Below are 23,774 nucleotides of genomic sequence, written 5' to 3' on the forward strand. Positions count from 1 at the left end.
CATAGGCCAGCCAAAATAATGTCATCATGTCTTTATTCATTACCAAGATTTTAATACTAACGGCAAGTCAAGTAGAAAAGAAGGTGCGATGAGAAATCAGGGTGCTATCGTGCCTTCCCAGAAGGACGATCTGGTCTACCATCTGCATGACAATTGCCTCGTCCGTTCCTGCCATCCAAACTCCAGCCTGCCGCCTTCCCAGATAGTGCAGGAAATGCTCGATAACGTATTTTTCTGCTCAAGTTCCAACAACTCCAACGTTTGCCCTTTTCAAAAGTCTGGGGGTTTTGTCTCAGCCATGCCAGACCCTCAACATCGTGTCCTCCCCTTGCGGTCTCCGGAAACACGAAAAAACAACGCAAAAATACAACAAAAAAAAACAACGACTCATTCATACTATTATACACGGATGCACGCGCATCCAGCTAAGAAGCCTCCAAAACGCCGGCTCGAGGTGCAACAACTTGCGCGCAAGGAGACAAAATAAACCAAGGAAAAACGACTTGTCAGCGTGAACTAGACGACAAAGGAAAATTCCACGAGGGTGAAAAATATCAGCCGTCCAAAACTCCAGGCTCGATATGAGATGGCAAACGGCACGGAACTGAAATCGTCGCTATGCGCGCCCAAACCCCCTTGATGCTGGGTATCAACCGTCCGCCGAGATTCGACAAAAGATCCCGACAAGTCATGCTCGCCAAAACGCGTGTTGCCGACTCTTTTCTTTTCTTTTTCTCAACAAAATAATTCGTCATGAGTAAACGAGAGACAAGGTATCGTGATACCCGCTACCTGCGATAGTTTGGCTTGGATGAGCCCAAGCCTCGATGATGCTTCGCTTCGCTAAATGAAGCCCCATGATCTGCTCGACGTGCCCATTTGCATAGCGGCGGCCCATGAATTCTGTGGTTCTTGGGCGTGCTCAGTCGTGTGGAAGTCTTCCTCGAAATAAGGGTGAATTCTCACTCCCACATGCTCTTCCAAGATGGTGACGAGCGAGTCGTACCGCCTTCGACATCTCTTTGTCCATGGGTCAACTTTAAGAGGGCTGTGATAACAATAGCTATTCGGGCGGGAGTCGCGCATGAGATGCATGGTTCCCATATTTCGCAACATGTTCCAATAATCGTTTGCAGCTTGCTTCGCGGCATCTGACTGGGGAGACGCCGCATACACCAAGAGCAGTATAGCATATCGAATGGACACCACTTCGACGCTGGAATGGCCATGGCGCTGCTCGAGCTGCCTCTGCAGGACGCGGAGCTCAACAACCAATTTTTCCAACCTCTCAGGGTTCACCTGGTTATAAAACAGTGCGAGATCGGCCCATGTCCGAGCCACATACGGATGCTTGCGTCCATAGATGGCTTCAAGTTCCTCCGCAATCGTGGAAATGCTGGTCCACAAGAGTTCAGACAGTGTTTGGGCTCCATGTTTTTGCTGCACCTCATACAAACAGGTGAAGATTTGCCGAAGAGGATGTGTGCGCTCCAGATTAGTCGTCGAGTATGCCGCCAGGTATTTGCACAAAGCTGTCATCATGCCGGGATCGCGATTAATCATGCCCAAGATGAGCTCCATGATGCCTTGCGGTGAAAGTTTCCTCAGGTCCACCTCAAGCTGTTTGAAAGCCCGCATCAGGTAGTCACCACCTTGGTCTGCGTCGCGAGCTTCGAAATAAAAGTTGGCTTCGACTAATAGTTCGCTTGATCCGGCTCCCCAAACCATGGTCGACGGCCAGCCAATTTGCGTCTCCGTCTCCATTTCAAACTGCCGACAGTGCAAAAATGCTTTGCGCATGTTACCAACCACAACTTCTTGTGCGCGAAGGAGATCTGGAGACCGAAGCGCTGGAGGTGGTGTTGGCGTTCTGCATCGGATATGAGCTGGGAGATCGGCAGGCAACTCAAAGTCTACCAAATCATACTCCGTCACTCCTTTTCGTTTCAAGTAAGTACCCAGATTTACCACTCTGCCGTTTCGGACAAATTCGGAAACTTTGCCCTCGGCATCGCGCTGGAACTTCATCGACAATAGCCGCTTTACCTCTTCTTCTGTGTTGTTCTTTACGAAACCCCATTGAGAAAATCTAGTCTTGTACATCTTGGGTCTGATGAAGGGTTAGATCTTCTTCGGGGAGATTTAAAAACACAAGGGAAAGAAGAATCTCCAACTCACGTTGCTTGAAAGCCATATTTGTCGGCCATGATGCTCATGACTTCTTTCAATGGTTTTCTTTCTTCAAGATAGAGGGTTTTGATGGTGGACTTATATTGCTCCCAAGCCTCTGCAGGAACCTGTTCCCGTGACGGCCTAGTACCTGCCTGGGCACGAAGAGAAATCGAATCCTGCCGTTGTGTCTGCATGAATGAGTTAGTACTACGGTTAGAGAAAAGCCCCCAAATATCACAAGACAGCTTACAGCGAGAGGTGTCGATGAAGACGATGATTCGGTAGGTCGAGGCGGTTTAGGAGGAGGAGACATTGGGCCTGGAGTTGAGGCAGCGGCGGGAGTGGGTGCTGGTGCTGGTGCTGGTGTTGGTGTTGGTGCATGAGCGGGTGTCGATGCTCGTGCTGATATTTGGGTTTGCGCGATACTGGGTTTCCGTGGAGGCAATCGTGGCCTGGGAGGTTTCGCTGGGGCCTTCCCTTTGGCGGCTTTGGCACTGGGGTTGAATTCCAGGATGAACTGGTTGCCTGCGTTTACAACCGGCTTTGGTGTTGTTGGCACGGGAGGTCTGAAATAGCCGCCAAAATTGGCAGGGTTGGAGATCGGTTCGGTTTTGATGATGGGTTCGGTTTTGATGATGGGGGTCGTCATCGAAGGAGGAGGTCGCCATATTTCGAATCCAGGTGTACCAGGAACTCCGGGAGTAGCCATCGGGCTGGACACCATGGGCGTTGATACCATGGGCGTCGATACCATTGGTGTCGACACCATCGGACTATTCACACGAGTAGAGTTCATGAACCCATCCATACCTCCGAATGGCGTGCCAATACCGGGACTATGCACCTGCTGAGTATCATGGAAACTGCCATAGTGCACACTGCCGGAGCGGCCCATGCTGGTGCCGATTGGGCTGGGGGTTGGGGGCGAATGGACACCAAGGGAGCCATATTGGGATTCACCTGAGCTAGCAACTGGGCTCGAGATCCTATGCGTATGGGCTACAGAATTCAGGCTGCCAAACTGCGACGACATTGAAGGGCTGGTGCCAAGATGGTGCGGTTGATACGGCTGGTTGTTGATGGGCCGAGGAGGCAATGGCGGGACATAACCTTTGTTCTCGAATTGCGCGACCAAGCGGCTAACCCCTCCCCCTCCTTGAGTTGAACCTAGGCTTTCCATTTCGACATTTTCTACTGGCGACATGGCCACCCCATCGCCGTGGTGGTGAAAGGTCGTGTCGATGTCGGGCGTCCAGTCCATTACCGATGCCGTGGAATAGGCCCGTCCGGTCCTCTGGATGGGCTGCGGAGCCATCGCCGGAGGAGGCGACGAGACGTTGCCGAAGCCATATCTATCCCAACCCTGGTTGGCAAACCCAAACGTATCATCATCGAAGCCAGTCGCGCGAGGCTTATCTGGCGGTTGATGGAACATGTCAACGTGCCCACACCGAGCAGACGGAGCACTGTTGCTCAGTCCGCCGGCAGTCTGTCTGTCAGTCACTGACGGACCTGGGCAAGTCGTGAGACTCGGCTGGAATAATCAGTCTCCAGCGCGATGATTCATCACTCTGTTGGAGTGGCGAGCGTGTTTGCTCAATCAAATCAAGGTCGTCGTGTATGGGAGGCGGGCAGAGGTGCCCATAGTCGCCCGGTGTAGATGAATAGTAAAGAGAAGGGAAATCACAGTGGTAGCGAGGCCTACTAGAACGAGAGCGCTGCGCCCAGTACAAGGGCTTGGCTGGCTGGCTAGGGGCAGATATCGGTATCGTTCCCCAGATATCGGCTGATGTGGGAATCCGCCTTGATAGGGCAACAGCCGTTGTGTGGTTTGGACAAACAACAAGAGCAGCAGCAGAAGCGTGGGAGGAAGACAGCCAAGCCACCCAGTGAAAGAGAGAGCGAGCAAAAGTTCCTTCGTCTAAGTTTCCAAGAAGGGAAATCCCATGTGCCGTCTTTCGAGAAGGGTCAATTTAGAAGGCCCCCGCTGAGATAAGAGAGCGAGATCCCCCAAGTTGGAGCAAGGACAAGAATCGCTCTGGTGTACTCTAATGGACTAATGCCACTGCTACCGCTAGTACGATGGTATTAAACGACGGGACAGCCTAGGCACGAGAGCAGGTGGAGAGGGGCTAGCATGGAAGAGACAACACGGCGAGCCAAACGTTGGATTGGAGGGGATGTAACCTAATGCAGGCTGGTGGCTAACGACTATTGCAACAGCGATGGCGAAGCAAATAATCAGGCCGGGGAAACAAGTAGGGCTGCCGGCCATTGAGCTGGAGTAGCCAGGGGGGTCGGCGTGTGGGAATGCCACCATCGGCCAGAAAAAGAAGGTGATATGGCCTCAAGCCACCACCCACCAGGGAAAACCACCAATGACAGCGCTCTGATACTGACCCCCTGGTGCCATATTCTCAATGACACTGTGCTCGGACGCAATCAATGATGGCATTTCGCCTCGCAGCGATGTCTTCAGGTGCACAGCTCGACAGTGCCCGTTGTTAGGCGGTTCCAGAAGGATTCCGCACCCTGTGTGGGCTGTCGTGTGAGAACGAAGAGACGAGAGGCTTGCTGAGAGATATGCGAACCACACAAGGCGAGGGACAAGACAACGCCACAGATTGAACCACCACCACTACGATTCGCACCGGTACAACCGACTGCCTCGGGCCACCAATACCAGTTCAAAAGGGGTGACCGAGCCAGCGGGCGGGAAGGCTTAGGGCTCACACCAAAGCCCCCAAGTTCGCTAAATAGATGTTCCTTTCTGGTTCTACTGCAATGGCCTTGTCTTGTGGTGTACGCAGATTGCTGCTTTCAAGATACGGAGTACGTACTGGGTGCATGTGGCTGTCACCCCAAGTCTCAACTCCGTACGCTAACTAATATAGCACCACTCCGCAAACCCATATGGGCAGCAGAATGGATGAGCACAAAATGTGGGAGAGCGCCAAACAGGGTCCGTACAGCACGTCCAAGCGGAGGGCACACGCTCTTCCAAGATTTGGCAACATGAGCCAGCCATTCGCCAGCCGGCGGCGACTCTTTGGACAGTTTATGGTATACTCCTCCGTTGGCGGCACTGCCGCGACCTGCCTTGTGCTGAAAGGATCGCCCAAAGCGTGTCGCAAATCCGTCGGATCGCATTCTTTATCCGTGCGTTCTGTCATGGGCGGTGGGCGTGACCAAGCACTGGAGCCGGGCCGACAATGTCTTGTCCATGATGGGCTTGTTGTATGTGACAAAGACGGATCGCAGTCAAGGAACAAGCTGGGGGACGTGGGATGTGAGGAGACGACACTGTGGGGCGCAACACGATTCAGCAGCGGTGGTACAAGCACGGAGTACGGCGCAACATGTTGCTGGCGCCTTCGGCCACCGCCGTGGGTCGAAACCGAAGCCTATCGAGGGTCTGGGGCTGACCCGCGCCGAGACCTTGGTGTCAGCAGCTTCTGCGGGACTAGCAGGGGTTGATTGGTGTCGAGATACAACCTTGAATCCGTTTCCCTGGACACTGTGCTTGCTCGTGTGGGTGGCATCTCACGAGATCTCACAGCACCAGCCTGTGCCAAAAAGCGTTCCCGTATCTGCTGCAATCCGCGCCCATGGCCGTCGTCAAAGAACCTTATCGTCGATAAGCACGCTTGAAATCCTACATCATATATTAGAGAGCCCTCTTTTTTCAACCTGTCTGGAATGGAGCTAGCAGCGAGGCCGTATCTTCAGTGGCCAACGGTTTGCCCCCAAGTGGGCAGAGCCTCTCTGACCAAGCATCGCAGACCCGCTGCCTACGAGGGAAAAACGACTTTGCGGCAAAAAAGGCTTGCGGCAAAAAAATCGCGTGCAATTACGAAGTGCGTGCTACATCCAGCTGGCGTTATCTCTTCTGGCGGCGTCCACCTAGCGCAAGAGCCCCGGCGGTTTACGCCATTTTCAATTTTTTTTTCTCCCTTGAATGTCGGTCGCCCTGATGCAGAGGACAGGGCGAAACTCTCGGAGGGAAAATTCCAAATCAGCTAGACCAGCATGATGCTAATATCTGCCGGACGGGGACAATTTCCAGAGCACATACAGTACTAGCATGCAAAGCATTGACTTTTAATGCGACGTGTTTGGCGTCGATGAGATGGCGGCAGTCGCCGAGCCACATGGTCCAAGTACCTCTAGAGGCGGTACTCGAGCTACTTTCACATGACGGAGAAATACATGTGCCTAGGTAACTCTTTCGTACGAGCAACGGAGCACGAGAATCCTCCCGTGCCTTAGTTTATCACTGACCAGGTTGACCATCAAATATGACTGACCGAGCCTTGTCCGCGGGCGGCTGCTGATAAGGAGCTCATTTAAAGATGATGAGCTAATTTGAGCGACAAAAAAGGATTCATCACTCGCATAACAGTCCTGCAGCAGCAACGTCATGTCTGCCCAGCATTTTCAGCTTGTGAAAATCTGCAAGTCTTTACTCTTGTCTGAGGCAGCGAGCGGGCGGGCAGGGCGCCAGTCAAAGTGGGCGGCAACTGCAAGTACGGAGCACCACGGGAGCAGGCAACGCGACAAATAGCCATTATGAGCAGGTCTGATGAATTTCGTGGCTGATTTCCGAGGCATGCAACACTCCTGGCCCGTACTGCTAGTCTCCTCGTACTGTCAGCCGAGTTTGCCAGGGCCCTTTCCAGGCCGAGACCAATGACGTTGAGTGGTGGGCAAGCGAAGGCCAGCTGCTCGAAGTGGCTTGTTTTAGCATTACGAATCGCATGGCCTTGACTGGATGCCGGGATGTTATCCCGATTTGACGGGGGGAGGCGCTCTTATTAAGTTCGGGAGGAAGCCGCATGCATCACATTCCCCTGAAAACCAAGCCAGCTGCTAAAATGGAAAAATTCGACAACTACGTCTAGATTTCATCGCTCAGACAGCCCATGTCTCTTCGTCGCCGTATGATGGAGAGCCGTCGAGATTTGGATCTAACCGGAAGGCTGCCGAATTACATAAAAGGAGCGCGTGCTATTCGTGCCCAAATGGCCAATATTGGATGCGGGGACTGACAAGCGGAGCTCAAAGTTGCCGCCGAAAGCTGGAACCTTGCCGAGATGGCCTGGGAGCGATCCACCCGTTGCTTTTTGCTGCGCGAGCGAGCCGACAGCGAGTCCATGCGAGCTGTGTTTCCAGCTCCCTCTTCCGCAAGGTTGTCCGGTTCATCAACCGATGTTGAAACAGCCATGTACCGGCTGTCGGAGACCCTTGCGGCAAGTGTTAGTTTGTGCGTTGCTCATGACTAAAGAGAAATCTGGAGCACTTTGAAGTGCGCGTAACGCCTTTTTTGGAGGCCGAGGCCCAGCGTCCTGCGCAAAAATTTTCGGGGACGGCTCGGGCTTTGTCGGATTGCTCTATGGTGCCAGCTTGACTTTGCGCTTGGCCGATAACGACTACTGTTCTGGAGCGCGCGGGTTGTCGGTCTACCTGCACTACTTTCTACTCTTGCGGCCAACTACGATATCACGATATTCCAAAGGATGAGGCCCAAGACGCATGGCTGCATCGTATCCTAGGCCGCTTTCAATGACACCCGCAGCCAAGAACACGGGGTTTTGATTTCTATTAGTAGTGATTTTCCGGAGAGGCCCTCCGGAGTGGACATTTCCCCAGGAAATGCCATGCCATCAGACGCCAAACAGTGCATGCTGCTTCCCGACGATAGCCGCCGGTCCGCTGTGGCGGTATCTGGGGATTCTTTTGACCTCCTTTTCTGGGGTAAGGCTGGCCAGCCTCGTTCAAGATTGATGAGATGGGCCGCATCCATCGTTTCTGAAGGATGCATTAAGCATGGGAGCCAAGGATAACGAGCATGGAAGTGAGAGGAACTATTGTTGCTGTCAAAAAGTCGAATGTCTTTCCCCAAACTTGGCGTCGATATGTTGGGATTCCCATCCCAGAGCCAGTCCACCTAACGCAAAAAACGTGCGGAGAAGCTCAACGTGCCATCAATGGGCCCAGGACGAGTCTTTTACCAGCGGCGGGCGCTCGCTTAATCCTGCAATGGCAATAGGAAGCCTCGAAAGTGGGAGAGGCAGTAAAGTTTCCGTCCCTCCAGGACCTGTTTCCCAATGAGCAGCAGACTTTCTTTCTGCTCCGCGTCAGGTATCGTTCTAATCTCATTCAGGGGGCGAACGGTGACGCTACGGCGCGAGCGGGTGCCACGCCGTCGAACCCAAGTGACATGCCTTGCTGATCTGGAATGAAGGCGTCATGTGTTACACGGCGGCGACGAACCGAATCTCGTAGAGGGCGGAAAGACTCTTGAGCTGAGGCAAAGACATTTCTCCTAGCACGGGGCGCTTGTCTCAGAACCGTATTCGCAAGGAAAATTCTAGATGTCACGGCTTCCATCCGCTCTAAAGCATCCGGTTGTTAGCTGCCGCCGCCTGGGCTGCAAATGGCGGCCGTATGCAGGATTCGAGTCAGGAGAAGCAACCTGTTTTTCCTCACGAGAGAAGAAGTCACATGCCCCTGAGCAGAGTCCTCGGCAGGAACATGCAGTTGCCTTGCAGTATGCCTGTGTCACACATGTCTGTTTGTTGTTCAGCCCTGTGTCTCTAAACGCCGGCCTGTGTTACCTTTCCCAATACGCTATCGTGATGTTTGGACGAGCACTATTGCACAAAGCACCTGGTCAGAGTCGCCTGGGTGCCTGGTGTATCCCATGCAACTGCGGGCTCAATTTGGAGGCTCAGTAGATAAAGGAGCAAAGGGGAGAGAAGCTATGTGTCATGCTAAAAGATGGACCACAGCTCACCTGAAAGAAGAGGGAAAAAAGACATACGATGGCGTTGACATGTGACGTTCATTTTATTTCTGCATAGCAAAACGCGCACGGGCTCTGTTGACTATCGTGGCAAGTGGAAACAGGACGCACAGCTGCATTAATTAGTTTCATCCTTCAATGGGTATTTCGTATATGCCAGCACAGCACAGCCTCTTTTGTTTTGTCTAGGAATTTGGGTCGGTCGAGTCCCCATCTAGGTAGTCTTTTTACCTTTTACCTTTTGGTGGTAGGATGAGACACCTTGCTGACGATAAGCGGCGGATGCAATTCCGCGTTGGGAGTTGCGAGTCATTATGCTGGTGGTTTGGACTATTTTTACAGTGAACGAATGGATGACACGGTGGGCGTGGCGAATGTGAGGCGCTGTTGTGGTATAGTATGATGTATGACTAGCATAATGTTTATTCTGGAGATGTGAAATAGTGAAATTGATTTGTGTTTTTTTTTTGAGAGAGATTTGTGTTTTTGTTGTCATGGGAAGTTGGTTTAGTGGGCTGAGGGATTTAGTATTGTGTCAATGGTGATAACGATGGCGACATGGAGAGAAAATTTCTGCTTGAGTTATTGATGGCGGTTTCTGCTTGAGTTGGATTGATGAGGATTTTAGGGGTTGTCTCCGAACGGAGTTTTGCTGGTGCGACGGAGTTGGTTGGAGACAAGGAATGTGGCCCTTGAACTGAGCGACTTCAACATGGCGTGGAAGGGCGTGTCAACTAGGAACGTGATATACGATTAAGAAGGTATTAGCTCAAGGTAACAGTAGTAGAAGTGACTCTTCTAGAGCTGTAGGTGGATGTGTAGACTTTATCAGGTATTTGCAATTTGTTGGAACATGACTTGATTGGAACAGGGCAAGAAGTGTATGAGCAAGATTTCAAGAAATGAGTGATTAGAAGGATATAAGGTGAAGCGTAGTTTGTAGATATTGACGAAAGATGGGAATAGCAGTCGAGATTTCTTACCCAATACAGATGAGTCTCTATAAGGCTTGATATGTTGACGACTTTGGAGGTTTTGCCGTAGCCGTTTTTTCAGCGAAAAACATCAACTATTACCCTATTGGAATTCTAGACTATCTGGTTCATAACCAGATTGGCGTGTGTTTGATCCCGGAGAAAGAATGCCTTTGCAATTCAAGAACGTGGTGTTTAAGGAAGCAAATCGTTTCTTGGTGAAAATTGTATATAGAGATATCACTAAGAGTGGATACATTTATTCACTATTGTACATGGATTCAAACTATGGAAGGAAAATGACTCAATGAGAGTATATTTAATGTGCATGGCCACACCAATCATCTACATTACGACGTGTGAAATACTTCCTCAAGAGTACTATAGTCCCTCCAATGGGAGACAATAGACTTGTCCCGAAAAATCCCCACGGAAGCCGTCTCATAAAGCCAATGATTTTGCGCTTTATATTCGGAGCGTTTGGTTCGTGAGGTGTTTCTGCTACAGGGTACGCGAGAGCCACATCCCAACCTTCTAGAACGGATATAAAAAGAAGTAGATGTGTGTGCAGAACGCCGATTCTGGGAAGAACAACACCATCTGGACCAATGCGGCTGTATGCTTTTGGTGTTGTTATAGGGTAATGCCCGGTGACGGGTACCAGATCGTCGACGTGCCAATATGTATGCAGCTGAGTGTGGTGACCTTGAAACAATTCTGTGAACTCTGCTGCAGCCTTTGTGTCTAAGCCAGGAGCGCTGAAAGCATATAACTCGGAGTTTTCCCATCGCGGACGTTTCTCCTCAGCGTAATGTTTAAGTGCACGCATCGCTAAACATCCTCCAAGACTGTATCCTACCGCAGTGATATCCCTTCCCTTGGTAGTCTGTTCGTTCATCCAATTAAACACTCTGTCTTTGATCACCCTATAGCTAAACGATGCGACGCTTTTGAAGTTTCCATCAGCCCAGGCGCCAGCTGGTTCAACGTTGAGACGTCCCTTTCGATCACGGTATTCAGCTGGATGTGTTGCAGTCCCTCGGAAGAGCAGTATTGCTCTGGCGGCGGGATTGTTGACGGGCTCGAGGTAGTGCCATACACAACCCGCAGCGAGGACGGACACTCGCGTGTCTGTGAGCCTGTACGTGGTATCGTATTCGGGATGTTGTGGGTTGAGGTTTAGGTTGATGTCTGCGTGTTGGGTGCCGTTTGTTCCGGGAAGATGAATCGCTGCTAGAATATTTGCCCAGATCTGGAAGTTACCTTCAAGTGTATGGAGTCTTGGTGCGATATAGGTATTATAGTTTTCTAGATATTGGCGTTTGTTATGAGAGGTAGCTGTTCTCATCCTCCCGGAGTCCTCGAGGAAGTTGCTGTGATTATTCCAACGATCCATCATATGATACTCGACTATAATGGCGTGTTAGAGGAGAGTTTTAAAAGTAATCTCATGGTGAGTAACTATTGAAGCAAGCCTTTTGGCAGAAGATATAGACTGCCAATGTCTTTTATAATTATATGCACTTTTGCTAATCCTGCCATCTCAAACACATGCATTTCATACAAAAATTAAGTTTTGAAGCATTCCAGAGATATATCTGTATTGGAGGCGTAGTGCACGAATCAGTTGTATCATACAATCAGCCAGAGCCACAATTCTTATGCAGTGATGCCAAAAACAGATGGCTATTGCTACGCTACTATAGCTTTTAATTAATAAAGCGTGGAAATTATTTCTCTTTGTGGTGAGTAAACCTTGTGTTACGCTGAGTTATAGTCTACAGTTTGGCAAAACAACAGCCTGGCATTGGGAAACTCCCTTTCCTCAGCTTCACAGTAGGCGACAATCGGCTTAAACTTAATTGAAACGCTCTTCAGCTGTTTCAGCTGTATATACTGTATGCTTCTCTTATAAACAGGTTTATATAATGGGTTGTATTAAGCTTTCCAATAAGAACTGAGAGCCAGTCAAGCTGACAGCTTCCTTGGAATGTGGCTGTCCACGGTGTAGTCATTGGCTGGAAAAACCACACGTGAGCAAGCTGAACACATGTACGTAAAGAAAATATTGTCTGAATGGAGTCAAAAGTTCGAAATACAGATAGCTAATTGACATGGTTTAACGATAGAAGTGTAGATTATATGGCACAAGTGGGCTGCGTTACCTTGTCTACCTGTCGACAATTCGTCGACCTGAATGGTCACATAGCATCGAGGAATTGTCCATTAAGTCTAACAAACTATTTTGAATCACACTTGAAATGGGCACAATTATCATAGTCCTTCATCCAGTTTAATGCTAACTTCGTCTTCTGCTTTGAAAGTCAGATCGAAGAGAGCTACCCGTGTATATGCAAAACAACGAGAAACATCAAGTTTATAAAGCAGAAACACTCATCCCTGAAAACTTCAACAATTAAATATATTATATTAAAAAGTAAAAAGTAATGCAAACTACCAACATCCCCCATTACATATACACATAACCCCTATTAAAAAACCTACTATACAAGAAAAGCTACTAATACAACTAACCCACCAGACCCTCCGGCCAGGTCGAAGCAGAACTACCAAACGACAAGCGACACGTCACGTAATGTTTATTGTCAACAGCAAAAAATCCGAAATACAAAAAAGACAACCCTAATTCCAACCAAACACCCCAATCTGCCCCCCCTTTGTTGTTTAAGAGTCATACGTGATGTGATACATGTCCCGCATAGTCTCTCCTTACTTGAAACTCGTCCCGTCCTCCCATCCAAATTGCTCCATTGCCTAGAGCTTCAAAAGTGTTGTTTCATGCGATAGTGTTTTTCTTCCTTCTACCGCCCCTATAACTCCTGATCATATGGGCTTTTGGTCCATTTCCGTGGTTGATTTTGCAATAGCGCGTAATAAATTGAATGTTAGCGCCAGTTTAGTCCTGATGCCTTGAAAAGAAAAAAGAAAGAAAGACAGGTTGAAAATTTGGTGAGAAGAAGAACAAAATGAAAGGCCGACGTGTGGTTGAGCTCAAAAGAAAAGCATCACGCCAAGCATACGGCTTTGGCGGCGTGAGAGAGAACGGAAGGTGTTTGTTCATCTCGCTGCGTCTTGCCGAGAAAGAAATAAGGAAAAAGTTCCTCAGAATACATGAGGACATGAAGGCAACCACTGGTATGGTCTACACTCAGCACACTTCAGCCCCTCCAGCTTCTTCTCTGAAGCGGATGCCACCATCAACGGCGATGCCGCCTTGCACCCATTGCGTGGCCAATACTTGCTGTAATGTCCAGCGACTTCGCGCACGCTTGAGAAGACCCTCTGTGATATTCATGGCGTCCAGTAAACCCCTCTCTGTGAAGCGGGCTTCATTAGCCTCATGATCGCCGTCATCACCGCCATACTCGATCCAACGCCATTCGCCTCTTGCTATCCGGTGGCTCTTTCGACTACGCATCCTATGAGAGTCGTTCATCCCCGGAGGAGGATCAAACGGGAGTCGAGATTCGAGCAGGGCATAGAGTAGCACACCAAGCGACCATGCGTCGGTAGCACGACCGTCGTAAGGTTGGCCCATGATAACCTCTGGAGCAGCATAATCTTCAGATCCGCAGCGTGTCTCGAGCTTCTCGTCCTCTGCAATCCGTCTTGATAGGCCCAGGTCAGCCAATGCTATTACTGAATGCGGGTATGTCGTCCAATCGACTGATGGATCTGCAAGTTCGTTGGGTGTAAGATTGACAAGGACGTCTGGAAAGATTGTTAGTAAGGTCTACCATTTCCCCCATCGATTCAAAGAGCTTACTCTCTAGCTTGATATCGCGATGAACAATCATTTGCTCATGGAGATATTTCACAGCACCGACCAATTCGGCAAAGATTCGTCTCATCAAAGGCGGTGTCAAGAGCTTTCGGTGGGCTGTAGCAACATCAAACAGGTCTCCTCCAGGACAATAGGTCAGGACAAGAATGGCCCTGGTAGGTTCTATGCTCCACGCCATGAGGTTAACCAGGCTAGGATGACGAATGCTCTGCATGATTTCCAACTCTCGCTTGAGACTCATCTCAACACGCTCTTCACTGGCTCCCCCCTGAGGACCATGCTCGCAAACCTTGATGGCAACCAATGTTTTCCGATCAAGTGGGGGATCAGTCATGGTTGTACTTCCTAAATCGGCAGAGAGATGCTTAGGCTGATCCATCTGACTGGTAGCCAATACGACTCTGCTAAATGTGCCCTGACCCACAGTTCGCACTGAGCGCCAGCGCCTACGTTTTCGATCATGCCGGTCAAAGGCTTCAAAATACTCGTATCGTGAGGTTGCGGCGGCGTCGGTCGAGTCCCTGGAACTCTCGCTAGGAGGAGGCGTCGGCGGCTTCGCAACGTTGGGAGACAGGCCGCGGGACTCTGCTAGGTTTTGTTCTCTCCTCATCTGGGGACCTTGAGTATCAGGCTTGGCATGAGGCCCAGACACGGAGACAATTCTCTTTGGAATGGCTGTGGGATCCGGCTGAGTATATTCGCTGAGGCTCCGGTTCCTTGTGTGAGGTTGAGATTCAGATTGAGGCAGATGTTGTTGTGCGGGTTTGGGTAAAGTTTGGCTAGCCTCGTTGCTTTCTGTTAGGCTGGCATATGCCTTGCGCCTTGAGGAAGAGGCTGAGGCATTCTGGTTCTTCATTGGACCAACTGGAGCCCCCATAGTAGGCAAATCCTCTCCAACACTGCTCAATAGACTTCGGTGTTGAGGCGGGGACACAGAGCCCACTGCCAGCCTCCGCCACGGTCCAGGGGATTCTCCTGATAAGAGTGGACTCGGCAATGGCGTCACGTCGCCCATTGCTGTAATCATGGGACTTGAAATAACACTGCTAGTACCGCTAGCAGATCCAATTGAATGCGCGAGAGCGGCTTTGAGACTCGGGGTTCGCGTCAGAAGGCGTATGCTGCTAGAAGACGACTTGTGATTCAAGGGCGTAGGGATGCGAATGGGTGAGAGACTTGTATGGCCAGTGGGAGATTCGCGGTGGTAGATTGAAGGAGAAGCTGTAGAGGAGGAAGAAGAAGGAGCAACGTTTGTGGAAATGCGGAGGGATGAAGTTGCATCGTGGTAAGAAGTGCTAGAGTCTAGAAACGATCTACCTCGATGGCCGGCATCTTCAAATGGAGTAGACTGAATTGGAGGCGATGGAGCAATGGTTGTAGCCTGGAAGCTGATAGGAGGCAGCGGAGGATTGGCTGCTAAGGCTAACTCGTCATCTGGAACAAAAGCTGGTGCGTTGCGTTGGGCGTCGGGTCGAATCTCGGACGGACAGCTCGAGCTTGGGGTTAAGTTTAGATTCTCAGATCTTGCCGTCGAGGGGGGATTGAAGCCATCATGGGGTATCGAGGTTGGCGGGTGAAAAGGAGAATTGCTCATGGCTGGACAAGAAGCGTCCCGGTCAGAGGCCTGTCGAACATGAGCATCCATCAATGCGACTCATAGCCACCGGCATGGCCAGGGCTGTCACGTACGGCTAGGCGGCTGCGGGCGCCGCGTCGATGGTCAATGTCGCCCCGAAGGCTCCGGTTTCGACGGATGGAGGCGGCGAGGCGTTGAGTTGTGCAGGGAGCAGCGTCAAAATCACGAAGAAGAGGCACGCGGTCGTTCCAAGCAAGGGCGTCGCGAGGGAGGGACCGTCGCGGAGGAACAAGTCGAGAAGTGAGGGGTTTGGCAGGGCAAAACCAAAACCAGAGCGGCGCTCTCCTATAACGGTGACATCTAGGGCTTCTGCGCGGTGCCTCTGCGGCGGAGGATTGGCGGATGACGGGCCGAGAGAGCGAAAAGGCAGAAGGCAGAGCGTTTTGCGAGTCGAGATTTGTCTTGTCGCGAAGGAGTCAGTGCAACGAAACGACGTTGGTGGTGTCCGATCCAAAGGACGACGTTCCGGGTACAAGCGAAGCGCATGACATGCCTGCGGGTCTGCTCCCTGTTCATGTACAGAAGCGTGTAGCAGGTACAATAGCGATTCAAGTCCCCACCCGCAACCGTAGGGCGACCACCAGGTGGGAGATACCGGGGGCTACAAGGCCCGCGCTAGCCCGAATCAGGCCGGGCGGTACGTTACATAAAGTACTGGGCACGACTAGAGAGGGACTACGGCGCTGCTAAGAGGCCTAACAGGCAGAGTTGCTGCAACCTGAAGGCCCATTCCACGAAATTTGGTTCCATTTGATGTTTGCTGTGTCCAGTCTGGTACTGGTAGGTGCTCTTCTCGGGAGGTACTCGGTACTGTACTCGGTACCGTACTACCAGCGGGTACTTCCATGCCACAGCCGGGACAACTGAAAACTCAGATCGGCGGGCAAACAACGCCCAGAAAGATTAAAAAAAAGAAAAAGAAACACCGCTGTCGAATCATGGGGCATGTGATGCTCCAATGGAAATCCCCAGCTTATCACCATAACGTCATCCGCTCCGAAGGGCCGCAACGTGCATCGGCTTTGGCGAACAAGTGGACTCGTTGGAAAAGCGGGGGCTGAATTATAACGTACAAATTGGCTGAGCTAGCGCCAATAACTTTCAATACTTTGCTGGTATCCTTGAAGTTTAGTCGCTCATCTCATCTCATCTCAATTCATGGGTCACTTTAGCAGGCTATCTCCACGTGACAAGATCCCGGCCGTGTGGCTCAATGGCAGAGCGTCTGACTACGATTAAGTACATCAGGAGGTTGCAGGTTCGACCCCTGTCTCGGTCAATGATACAAATCATCCTGTTTCAATTCGCCATTGGATTGGAATGGGCATTTCTTTTTGAAACTGTCGAGTTTTTGTTTTACTTTTCTCAGTTTCCACGCTCGAAGCATTCTTGAACCGCCTACCCCTGCTCCTCAGCCACAATTCAATGGCCGTGTGGCTCAATGGCAGAGCGTCTGACTACGATCAAGTATATCAGGAGGTTGCAGGTTCGACCCCTGTCTCGGTCACGAGATCGATTTCAATTCCACGCAAGGGGAATCAATTTCTTTTTTGTTTCGTCTTCTTTTTGCCTCTGTGGAATTTCCATCCGGCTTCCCTCTTTGGGCAAGCGAATGCGTGCCCGTGACTGTGCTTTGATGCTTTTTGGTCATTCGATCAAAAGGTCAATGCCAAATTGCCAAGTTGTGATAGCCAAGCGATATTACCGTCAAGGTGAAGGTGCTTCGGGGTCCAATTAGCGAGCTGCCAGCATCCATGCTATCAGCAGCTGTCTGTGCTATGGAGGAACAGTGAATCCTAGCACTTGGCTGTGACGGACAAGGGCTTGGACGTGAGATTCGATATGAGAAGGTATTGGGAACTTGATCCTGTAAATGTGACGCATGACCTTACGAAAGAGATTTGGGAGAGTTAATAATCTCGTTATCAAGCATCTCAAGCACACGCCAATTTTACAATATGTAAGAAGCTGAATGGATACTAGGACGGACAATGCTGTGCATATTCAATTATGTTCCTTGACGAATCAATTTTTCCTCTATTGCATCGGCGAGTTTAGAAGTACCTGAGCTCTGAGCTAGTATTGGCAACATGGAGATGTCCCAACTTTTGGTGTTGCTGATGCAAGGTACCGGTACCTAGGCCGTAGCGCCAATCGCAGTGCCAGACAAGTACCGGGCACCATGGGTTTTAATTGATTCCAGCCGTGCCCCACGTCGAGACGCGTCAAGTCGCGTCCCTCCACACTTCTGCCACTCTCAACCACCAAAAATCCACCTCGAAAGCACCAGATTCAGCTTCAGCTTCACACGCAGCCAGCAATCATGATGCGGCAGGATTACAACAGAATCGACCCCAAGAGGCGGAATGTCGTCGATTACCGGAAAAAGCAGTTTGCAACGCCGCAATTCCAGGACACGCAGTACCCCCACCGCTTGAACTTTTACGCAGATGCCCCAACAGCAGACATCACACTTGAGCAGTTTGAGCAATGGGCCATTGACCGACTACGAGGTAATGCGAGGCTACTCATTACTATAATTCAATATTCAGAGTCTGACACGGCACAGTCCTGGCCGAGCTTGAGGCATGCTCCTTTCGCAACCGATCGCCTGCCGAGACAGCAACCCACATGAAGCCCATCCTCGACAAATACCTCCCTCTCGACTCCAACAGCTCTAGCAACACAAAGCTGCTCTCGCAACGACAAAAAGACCACTACAGCCATTTCATCCTGAGGCTCGCCTTCTCCTCTACCGAAGACCTGCGCCGGAGATTTGCTCGTGTTGAGACGATGCTGTTCCGAATGCGATTCAACAGTGACGATTTGAGCGAGCGATCTACATTCGTATCCAGCTTGGATCTCGACTGGTGGGAGCCCGTAACAGAGGATGAGAAGATACGGTATGGCGCCGAGCTGGCAGCCATGGTCAGCGGAAAGAAAGGTAGCAGCGAGGATGGGACATGGTTCAAAGTGGACTGGGAGCGAGTGCCCGACTTGGTGGAGAGTCGACGTGTGTTCCTGAAAGCTGGAAAGGCATATGTGCCTGGGAGAGAGCAATCGAGCATGGTTGTAGCAGAGTTTACGAGCCGGCTTGAGAGACAACTAGAGGTGAGTCGCACGGCCTTGTCCATCACAGCTTTTCAGTAAACTAACATGAGATCTTCAATGATTAGCTCACAGCTCGGGCTCTGCCACGGCTTGACGAAGATGACCGGTTGACGCCCATCCTTAACCACCTCTCCAAAAACTTCATTACTCCCGACTCGGCTTACATGTCTGGATCGACAGCGCCCACTGGTGCGCAAATCTCGGCTGCCAATGTTGACAATCTTTCACAACATTTCCCTGCATGCATGTCCAACCTGCATCGGTCGTTGCGTCGCGACGCTCACCTTAAACACTACGGTCGTCTTCAGTACACACTGTTCCTCAAGGGCATCGGGCTGAACCTGGAAGAGTGTCTCGCGTTTTGGCGGGGCGCCTTTCACAAGGTGACAGATGACACATTCAACAAGGAATACCGGTACAATATTCGCCACGCTTACGGAGATGTCGGTGGCGACACGAATCGACGAGGCGGCGGCTATAGCCCGTTTAGCTGTCAGAAGATTCTCACTGAGCATCCTCCGGGACCTGGCGAGGCTCACGGCTGCCCGTACCGGCACTTTAATCTGGAAAACTTGACCTCTTTGGTACAATCCATGGGGGTATCTGACAGATCGGTGCTACAGGGTGTCAAGGAAGACAAGGATAATCAAAAGTTTCACATGGCATGTAACCGGTAAGTTGCCTGCCCCTGTTCCTGTCATTGGGATTTACATTCCGAGAGCACGATCTGCAAATATTACGGTGAGGCTAATTCAACTACACAGCGTGTTTGAACACTTACACAAGGCCGAGATTAAAAAGGCAAAGGATGAAGGTGTCATGACATCTAATCAGCTCGAGACAATTGTGCATCCCAACGAGTACTTTAAACGAAGCTACCTGTTGAAGAATCTTGGCAAGGAGACTGATGTCAAGATGGAGGGCTAAACATTATTCACACATTGGCTACACATTGTTTACAAATTGTCTATACATTGGCTACACGTTTTACATGAGGGAGTGACACAGATGGTAGCGCCATTCTGTCACGGGCTACAAGATAGAGGGAAGCATTTGGGAGGGATGAAGCAACTGGGCGTTTTGTCAAACTGTATTAGGATATGAGATATTGGGCAACATTTGCGTCAAGACTGTATGTATCATGATGAGGTGGTATCTCTCAACACCATTAATGCCAACCAAGCCGGGTTACATCAAACACGGCTTTCACCAGCGTCATCAAGATCATCGCCAACCCATCAGCCCACCATTCTCATCTTGATTGAGCCTGTCCAACCCAAAACAAAACCCACCTGGGCTTTCATAGCCCAACGCCCCTCCCCTTGACGTCCGTCTCTCGTCTGGCTCAGACCCCTACGCGAGCTAAGGCAAGTGACCCGGTTGCCAATGATGCTAATGATGTAGGTACCGAGGGCGTTTGGTTCATGCACCTTGTTTTTTTTCTGAAATGATGTAGTGCATACATACAGAAGCCATGCATCATCTCATCATGACTTGACGAGGAGGGACCCTTGGGGTTTTCGGGATAAAGGTGCCTTTAGGCATACGCCCAGATGTGTTACGATTCACGAGCCCCGGTTTTTAAGAAGACAATCGAGGGGAGGGGATGTGTGGGTTCTTGGTGGTATTGCTGGATAGTTGTATAAACTGGGGGTGGAGGGAAGAAAGCGTATCAAAGTCGGACATAGTTCGTGGTTTTGGAGGCTATATCGTCTTTTGTTTTATCTTTGACTACATGTAGCGCGGGAACAGTGAAGTGAGGCATTGAGGTATTTCGATTGCGAAAGACGCCCGAATATGCCGAGGCAATCAAATGAGCTGATGGATGGAATCATGGAATGGGCTCATCTTTGAAGAGGGATCCATCAAAAAACGCAACCGTGAGATTCCCGAGAGTCCTCCATTCCCGGTATCAATAGTCGCAATTTCATGCGCGCTATATCTTCAACTTCTTCCGTTTTCCGTCAAACGGTCCAAAACGGGCTTAAAATAGACTTATCGTCAACACACACTTAGAAATGGGAAGTGGGTGTGCTAACCCCCATGTAAAAAATTCGATACGTGTACTAAAAAGCGTCCGTCTTTTTTCTAGCGATACGGAGATGCTGTTCTCTTTTTTTTCACGGTATGAGTGCGGAAGGAGAGGAGACAAGGGTGTAGTAGCATCGAGCTAAAACAATCTGCTGCACGATGATATCAGAAATACGGAGGAGGGCGTGTGCGGGCGAGCAGAAATGAGACCAAAGCAAACAAGGGTCGGTTTTTTCTCTCTCTCGCTCTCTTTAGTTTGGGAGCACGATGACGACACGGGGCATGTTGCTAGTTTGGGGGGGCAGGGGGTCTCAGATTGTGCTGGATAAGTGAATGTCTTTTGATTCCCTGGATTCGTGAATATCGTGAGTGCTGCATCCGACGCTTGAATTGGGGGAGATTTGCGGTTGCATCTGTATTCAAGCGAGGGGGCTAGAAATGGGCCAGGGTGAGTGTGTGTGTGTGAATGCTTCTGTCGCGTATGTAGGTATTAAACCAAGAAAATGAATAGTCGGCTGCAATGTTTTATTTTTGAACAAGGCTTGCATATAGATGATGGCTATGTCTACATCTACAGATCGTGAGTGAAGAGCAGGTTTGGGAGGGGGTGAGACAGGCTGTGCGAGGATGTTGCCGATGCATCGATCGACTAGGGCCAAAATGCATCTTTCTTTCTGGGCGTGTGCTCGATATCGCGATGATGATGACGACTGGGGCCGTTGAATGTGGATTAAAAGAAAGAGGGGAACAAAAGGAGAGTTTCTTTCTGAACATAGCTGTCCCAATTACGGATACATGGATATCTAGCTGAAGAGAGAGTGTGTGCTGTTGACAGGCACGCATTGCATCATTGCGCGGCGATGACGGCAAATTCTGGGGTCGAAATGATGGAGACAGACGGCAACAGGGCAAGGCTTGGGAAGCATGGACAAGGCTGGCCGGCTTATCAACCAATGAGCGGGATGCCCTGTATCTTTTGGAATACAGAAGCCTAGGGACAGTGTGTACGTGTACGCGTAGCTTCGACCAGCACCATGGAATTAACTATCAGGGGGGCAGTAGAGCGAGCGGCTTTGTGAGGGCATCGACGGCAGAGATAGAGAGATGTGTCAGCGGAGAATGCAGCGTGCGGAGTAGCGTCTGACAGGAGGCATCAGCCTTGTCTGTAATAATCGGTACTCCTGCTCGGTATAACTGAGTGACATCCAATGACAAATATCGGGAATATGTATTAGAAAACGAGAATGCTGGGATTCTCAGCGAAGAGTACAGTACAGCACAGGATAGAAACAGGCATTAGCTACAGCACGTTCTATTTGCGCTCACTCAGGTGCGGAGTAGCGCGTCAAAATGGAGAATCCATGGATCCCATTGATCCCACGGCCCCCTCCCCCAATAATCCACGGCGAACGAGAGGCCATCGTGAGAAGAACAGGTTCGTCGCGACTGGCCGACGCGATGTGACGTGGATTTGGACCGCCAAGATGCGGGGAGGGGGAGGGACGTGCTTGTTGTGACACAGGCGAATGAGCTCTCATGTACATGCAGTGCATTGCCTACTATATTTCTTCATGCTCATAAATGAAGTGTACATTACATTACATTACATCGAATGCTAATGCTCGTGCGTGCAGGTATGTAGGATCGAAATGCTGTGCTATGCTATGCCGTTCTGTGCGGTGTTGCTGCTATTATTAAACGCCAATGCCACCACGCTCAGTCCTTCTCTTACACCAGCGCCCGCATCTCTCCTCGTCCCATGTCCCTCTACCAGGATCCCCGATTTCCCTTACTCGCGAAACTCGCCCAGTCAGCGGAAATAGCCGTCGTGGGAGGCTCCGTAATGGGATCTAAAAGGCGGTAGCGGACGATCCCCCAGTCGCTCTCCCGTGTCTTTGCTCTGCCTCAGCTCTTCTGGGTTCCCCTTTTATCATCACATGTACGAAGCGTCTGTGTAATCATGAACCAGGACAAAAAGATGACAGAAAAGGCGTGCAGCAGAGCAAAATACGAAGCCCAGCCAATATTTGCTCCCCTTGGCGGTGCTATTTGATGATTGCATACATGTACATTACATGCACATGTGCCCATCCATGCCTTATCTTTTCCTTGCAATCCTCGCCAGTCGTCCAAGAGCGGTATCAATCTGCTTCGCCTGTCTGTATCTTTCTCTCTATTTCATCCTATCCTGTCCAAGTTTGCTTCCTTCAGCTGCTGCTGTCCAGCCAATAGAATCAGTGATCCTTCGGCCAATAGAAACAATAAATCCGTCTTCCGAGTCCCTTTCCCCTCTCCCCCAGGCACGGATTTACTCCCTGCAGTCTGTTTGGCGAGTTTGATTTGCCGCGCAAAGCGCAGCGAAAATCCCATTGCCCATACCTATGTACCTGCTATGTAATACAATCCCATGGCTCTCACTGGCCGCTAAATCCAGAAAAGCAAATATCGATTCGTCCAATCTGGATGCTTCTCCATATGGAACAGTCGCATGCAAGATGTACACGCGCGCATGTGTATACGCAGCTTTTCAGCGCCTTTGCCCTGCGTTTAGACTCGAGAAGGGAGGCTGGGCTCGCGCGATAGTGCCACTCTGCAGAGGTCATGTGAACCATAAACCCCGAATCCTCTTTGGCCTCGTCCTTTCTCCAACCCGCGCTTCTGCATGGAACGGCTACGGCTCGGGGGTGAAAGTTGTGAATGAGACAGCGGCAAGTAGAGTGCTCCCTCGGAGATGCAACCGCAGTATTAGCCCCCAGAATGCGCTCCCCCTCACCTCACTGATGCCACAATGACAGGCGGTTTATTGCATGAATTGAACGATGCCCGGCCTTGGTTCGACTGACCAGGCCTGAGCATGGATGTCCGAGGATGGCACTCTTTGGGAACTAGTTTGGAGAAACATCTGATTGCCCCAAGATCAGACAATGGCGGTCGGATATCCGAATCTCCATCTACCTAGTTTCAGGAACAGCCGCCCTCGCATATCCTCCTCACAAGCGAGAGAGAGAGACAGAGAAAGAGCGTCAATATCCTAGCATCCAGCCGAGTTCCCTTACTCGTGTGCGCGGACCTGCTCAACTGGGCGATATTCCCAGTACAACCACGGAGCTACCCCAAAAGGGGCGCGTCTCTGCGGCACCCGTACGCCCTCCTTGTGTGCATATTGTGATCTCTCCCGTGTGCAAGCGAATGCATGATATGATTCACTTTACTCGTACTATTCTCATTATTCCTCGCATA

At 50.5% G+C, this 23,774-nt stretch overlaps 4 protein-coding genes across 4 annotated transcripts; 1 reads left to right on the plus strand and 3 right to left on the minus strand.

Annotated features, from left to right (window-relative positions):
- Positions 1 to 843: 843 nt before the first annotated feature.
- T069G_09833 (clr5 domain-containing protein) lies at positions 844 to 3,607 on the minus strand (the record flags this gene model as incomplete). The annotated part of the gene is made up of 4 exons (XM_056177043.1): positions 844 to 2,110; positions 2,179 to 2,324; positions 2,423 to 2,532; positions 2,599 to 3,607. 4 exons carry the CDS (start codon positions 3,605 to 3,607, stop codon positions 844 to 846), a joined length of 2,532 nt encoding a protein of 843 aa, XP_056025521.1.
- A 3,476-nt stretch (positions 3,608 to 7,083) lies between these two features.
- Positions 7,084 to 11,347, minus strand: T069G_09834 (lipase (class 3) domain-containing protein; the record flags this gene model as incomplete). The annotated part of the gene is made up of 3 exons (XM_056177044.1): positions 7,084 to 7,151; positions 7,222 to 7,415; positions 10,383 to 11,347. The coding sequence occupies 3 exons, from the start codon at positions 11,345 to 11,347 to the stop codon at positions 7,084 to 7,086; spliced, it is 1,227 nt and encodes a 408-aa protein (XP_056025522.1).
- Positions 11,348 to 13,120: 1,773 nt separating this feature from the next.
- T069G_09835 (protein kinase domain-containing protein) lies at positions 13,121 to 15,350 on the minus strand (the record flags this gene model as incomplete). The annotated part of the gene is made up of 4 exons (XM_056177045.1): positions 13,121 to 13,287; positions 13,330 to 13,683; positions 13,739 to 14,977; positions 15,074 to 15,350. 4 exons carry the CDS (start codon positions 15,348 to 15,350, stop codon positions 13,121 to 13,123), a joined length of 2,037 nt encoding a protein of 678 aa, XP_056025523.1.
- Positions 15,351 to 17,715: 2,365 nt separating this feature from the next.
- Positions 17,716 to 19,430, plus strand: T069G_09836 (eukaryotic and archaeal DNA primase, large subunit domain-containing protein; the record flags this gene model as incomplete). Its single annotated transcript, XM_056177046.1, has 4 exons — positions 17,716 to 17,905; positions 17,962 to 18,503; positions 18,569 to 19,176; positions 19,268 to 19,430. 4 exons carry the CDS (start codon positions 17,716 to 17,718, stop codon positions 19,428 to 19,430), a joined length of 1,503 nt encoding a protein of 500 aa, XP_056025524.1.
- Between the last annotated feature and the right edge of the window lie 4,344 nt (positions 19,431 to 23,774).

Source organism: Trichoderma breve, chromosome 6, assembly GCF_028502605.1.
Source record: "Trichoderma breve strain T069 chromosome 6, whole genome shotgun sequence".
Lineage (NCBI taxonomy): Eukaryota > Fungi > Ascomycota > Sordariomycetes > Hypocreales > Hypocreaceae > Trichoderma > Trichoderma breve.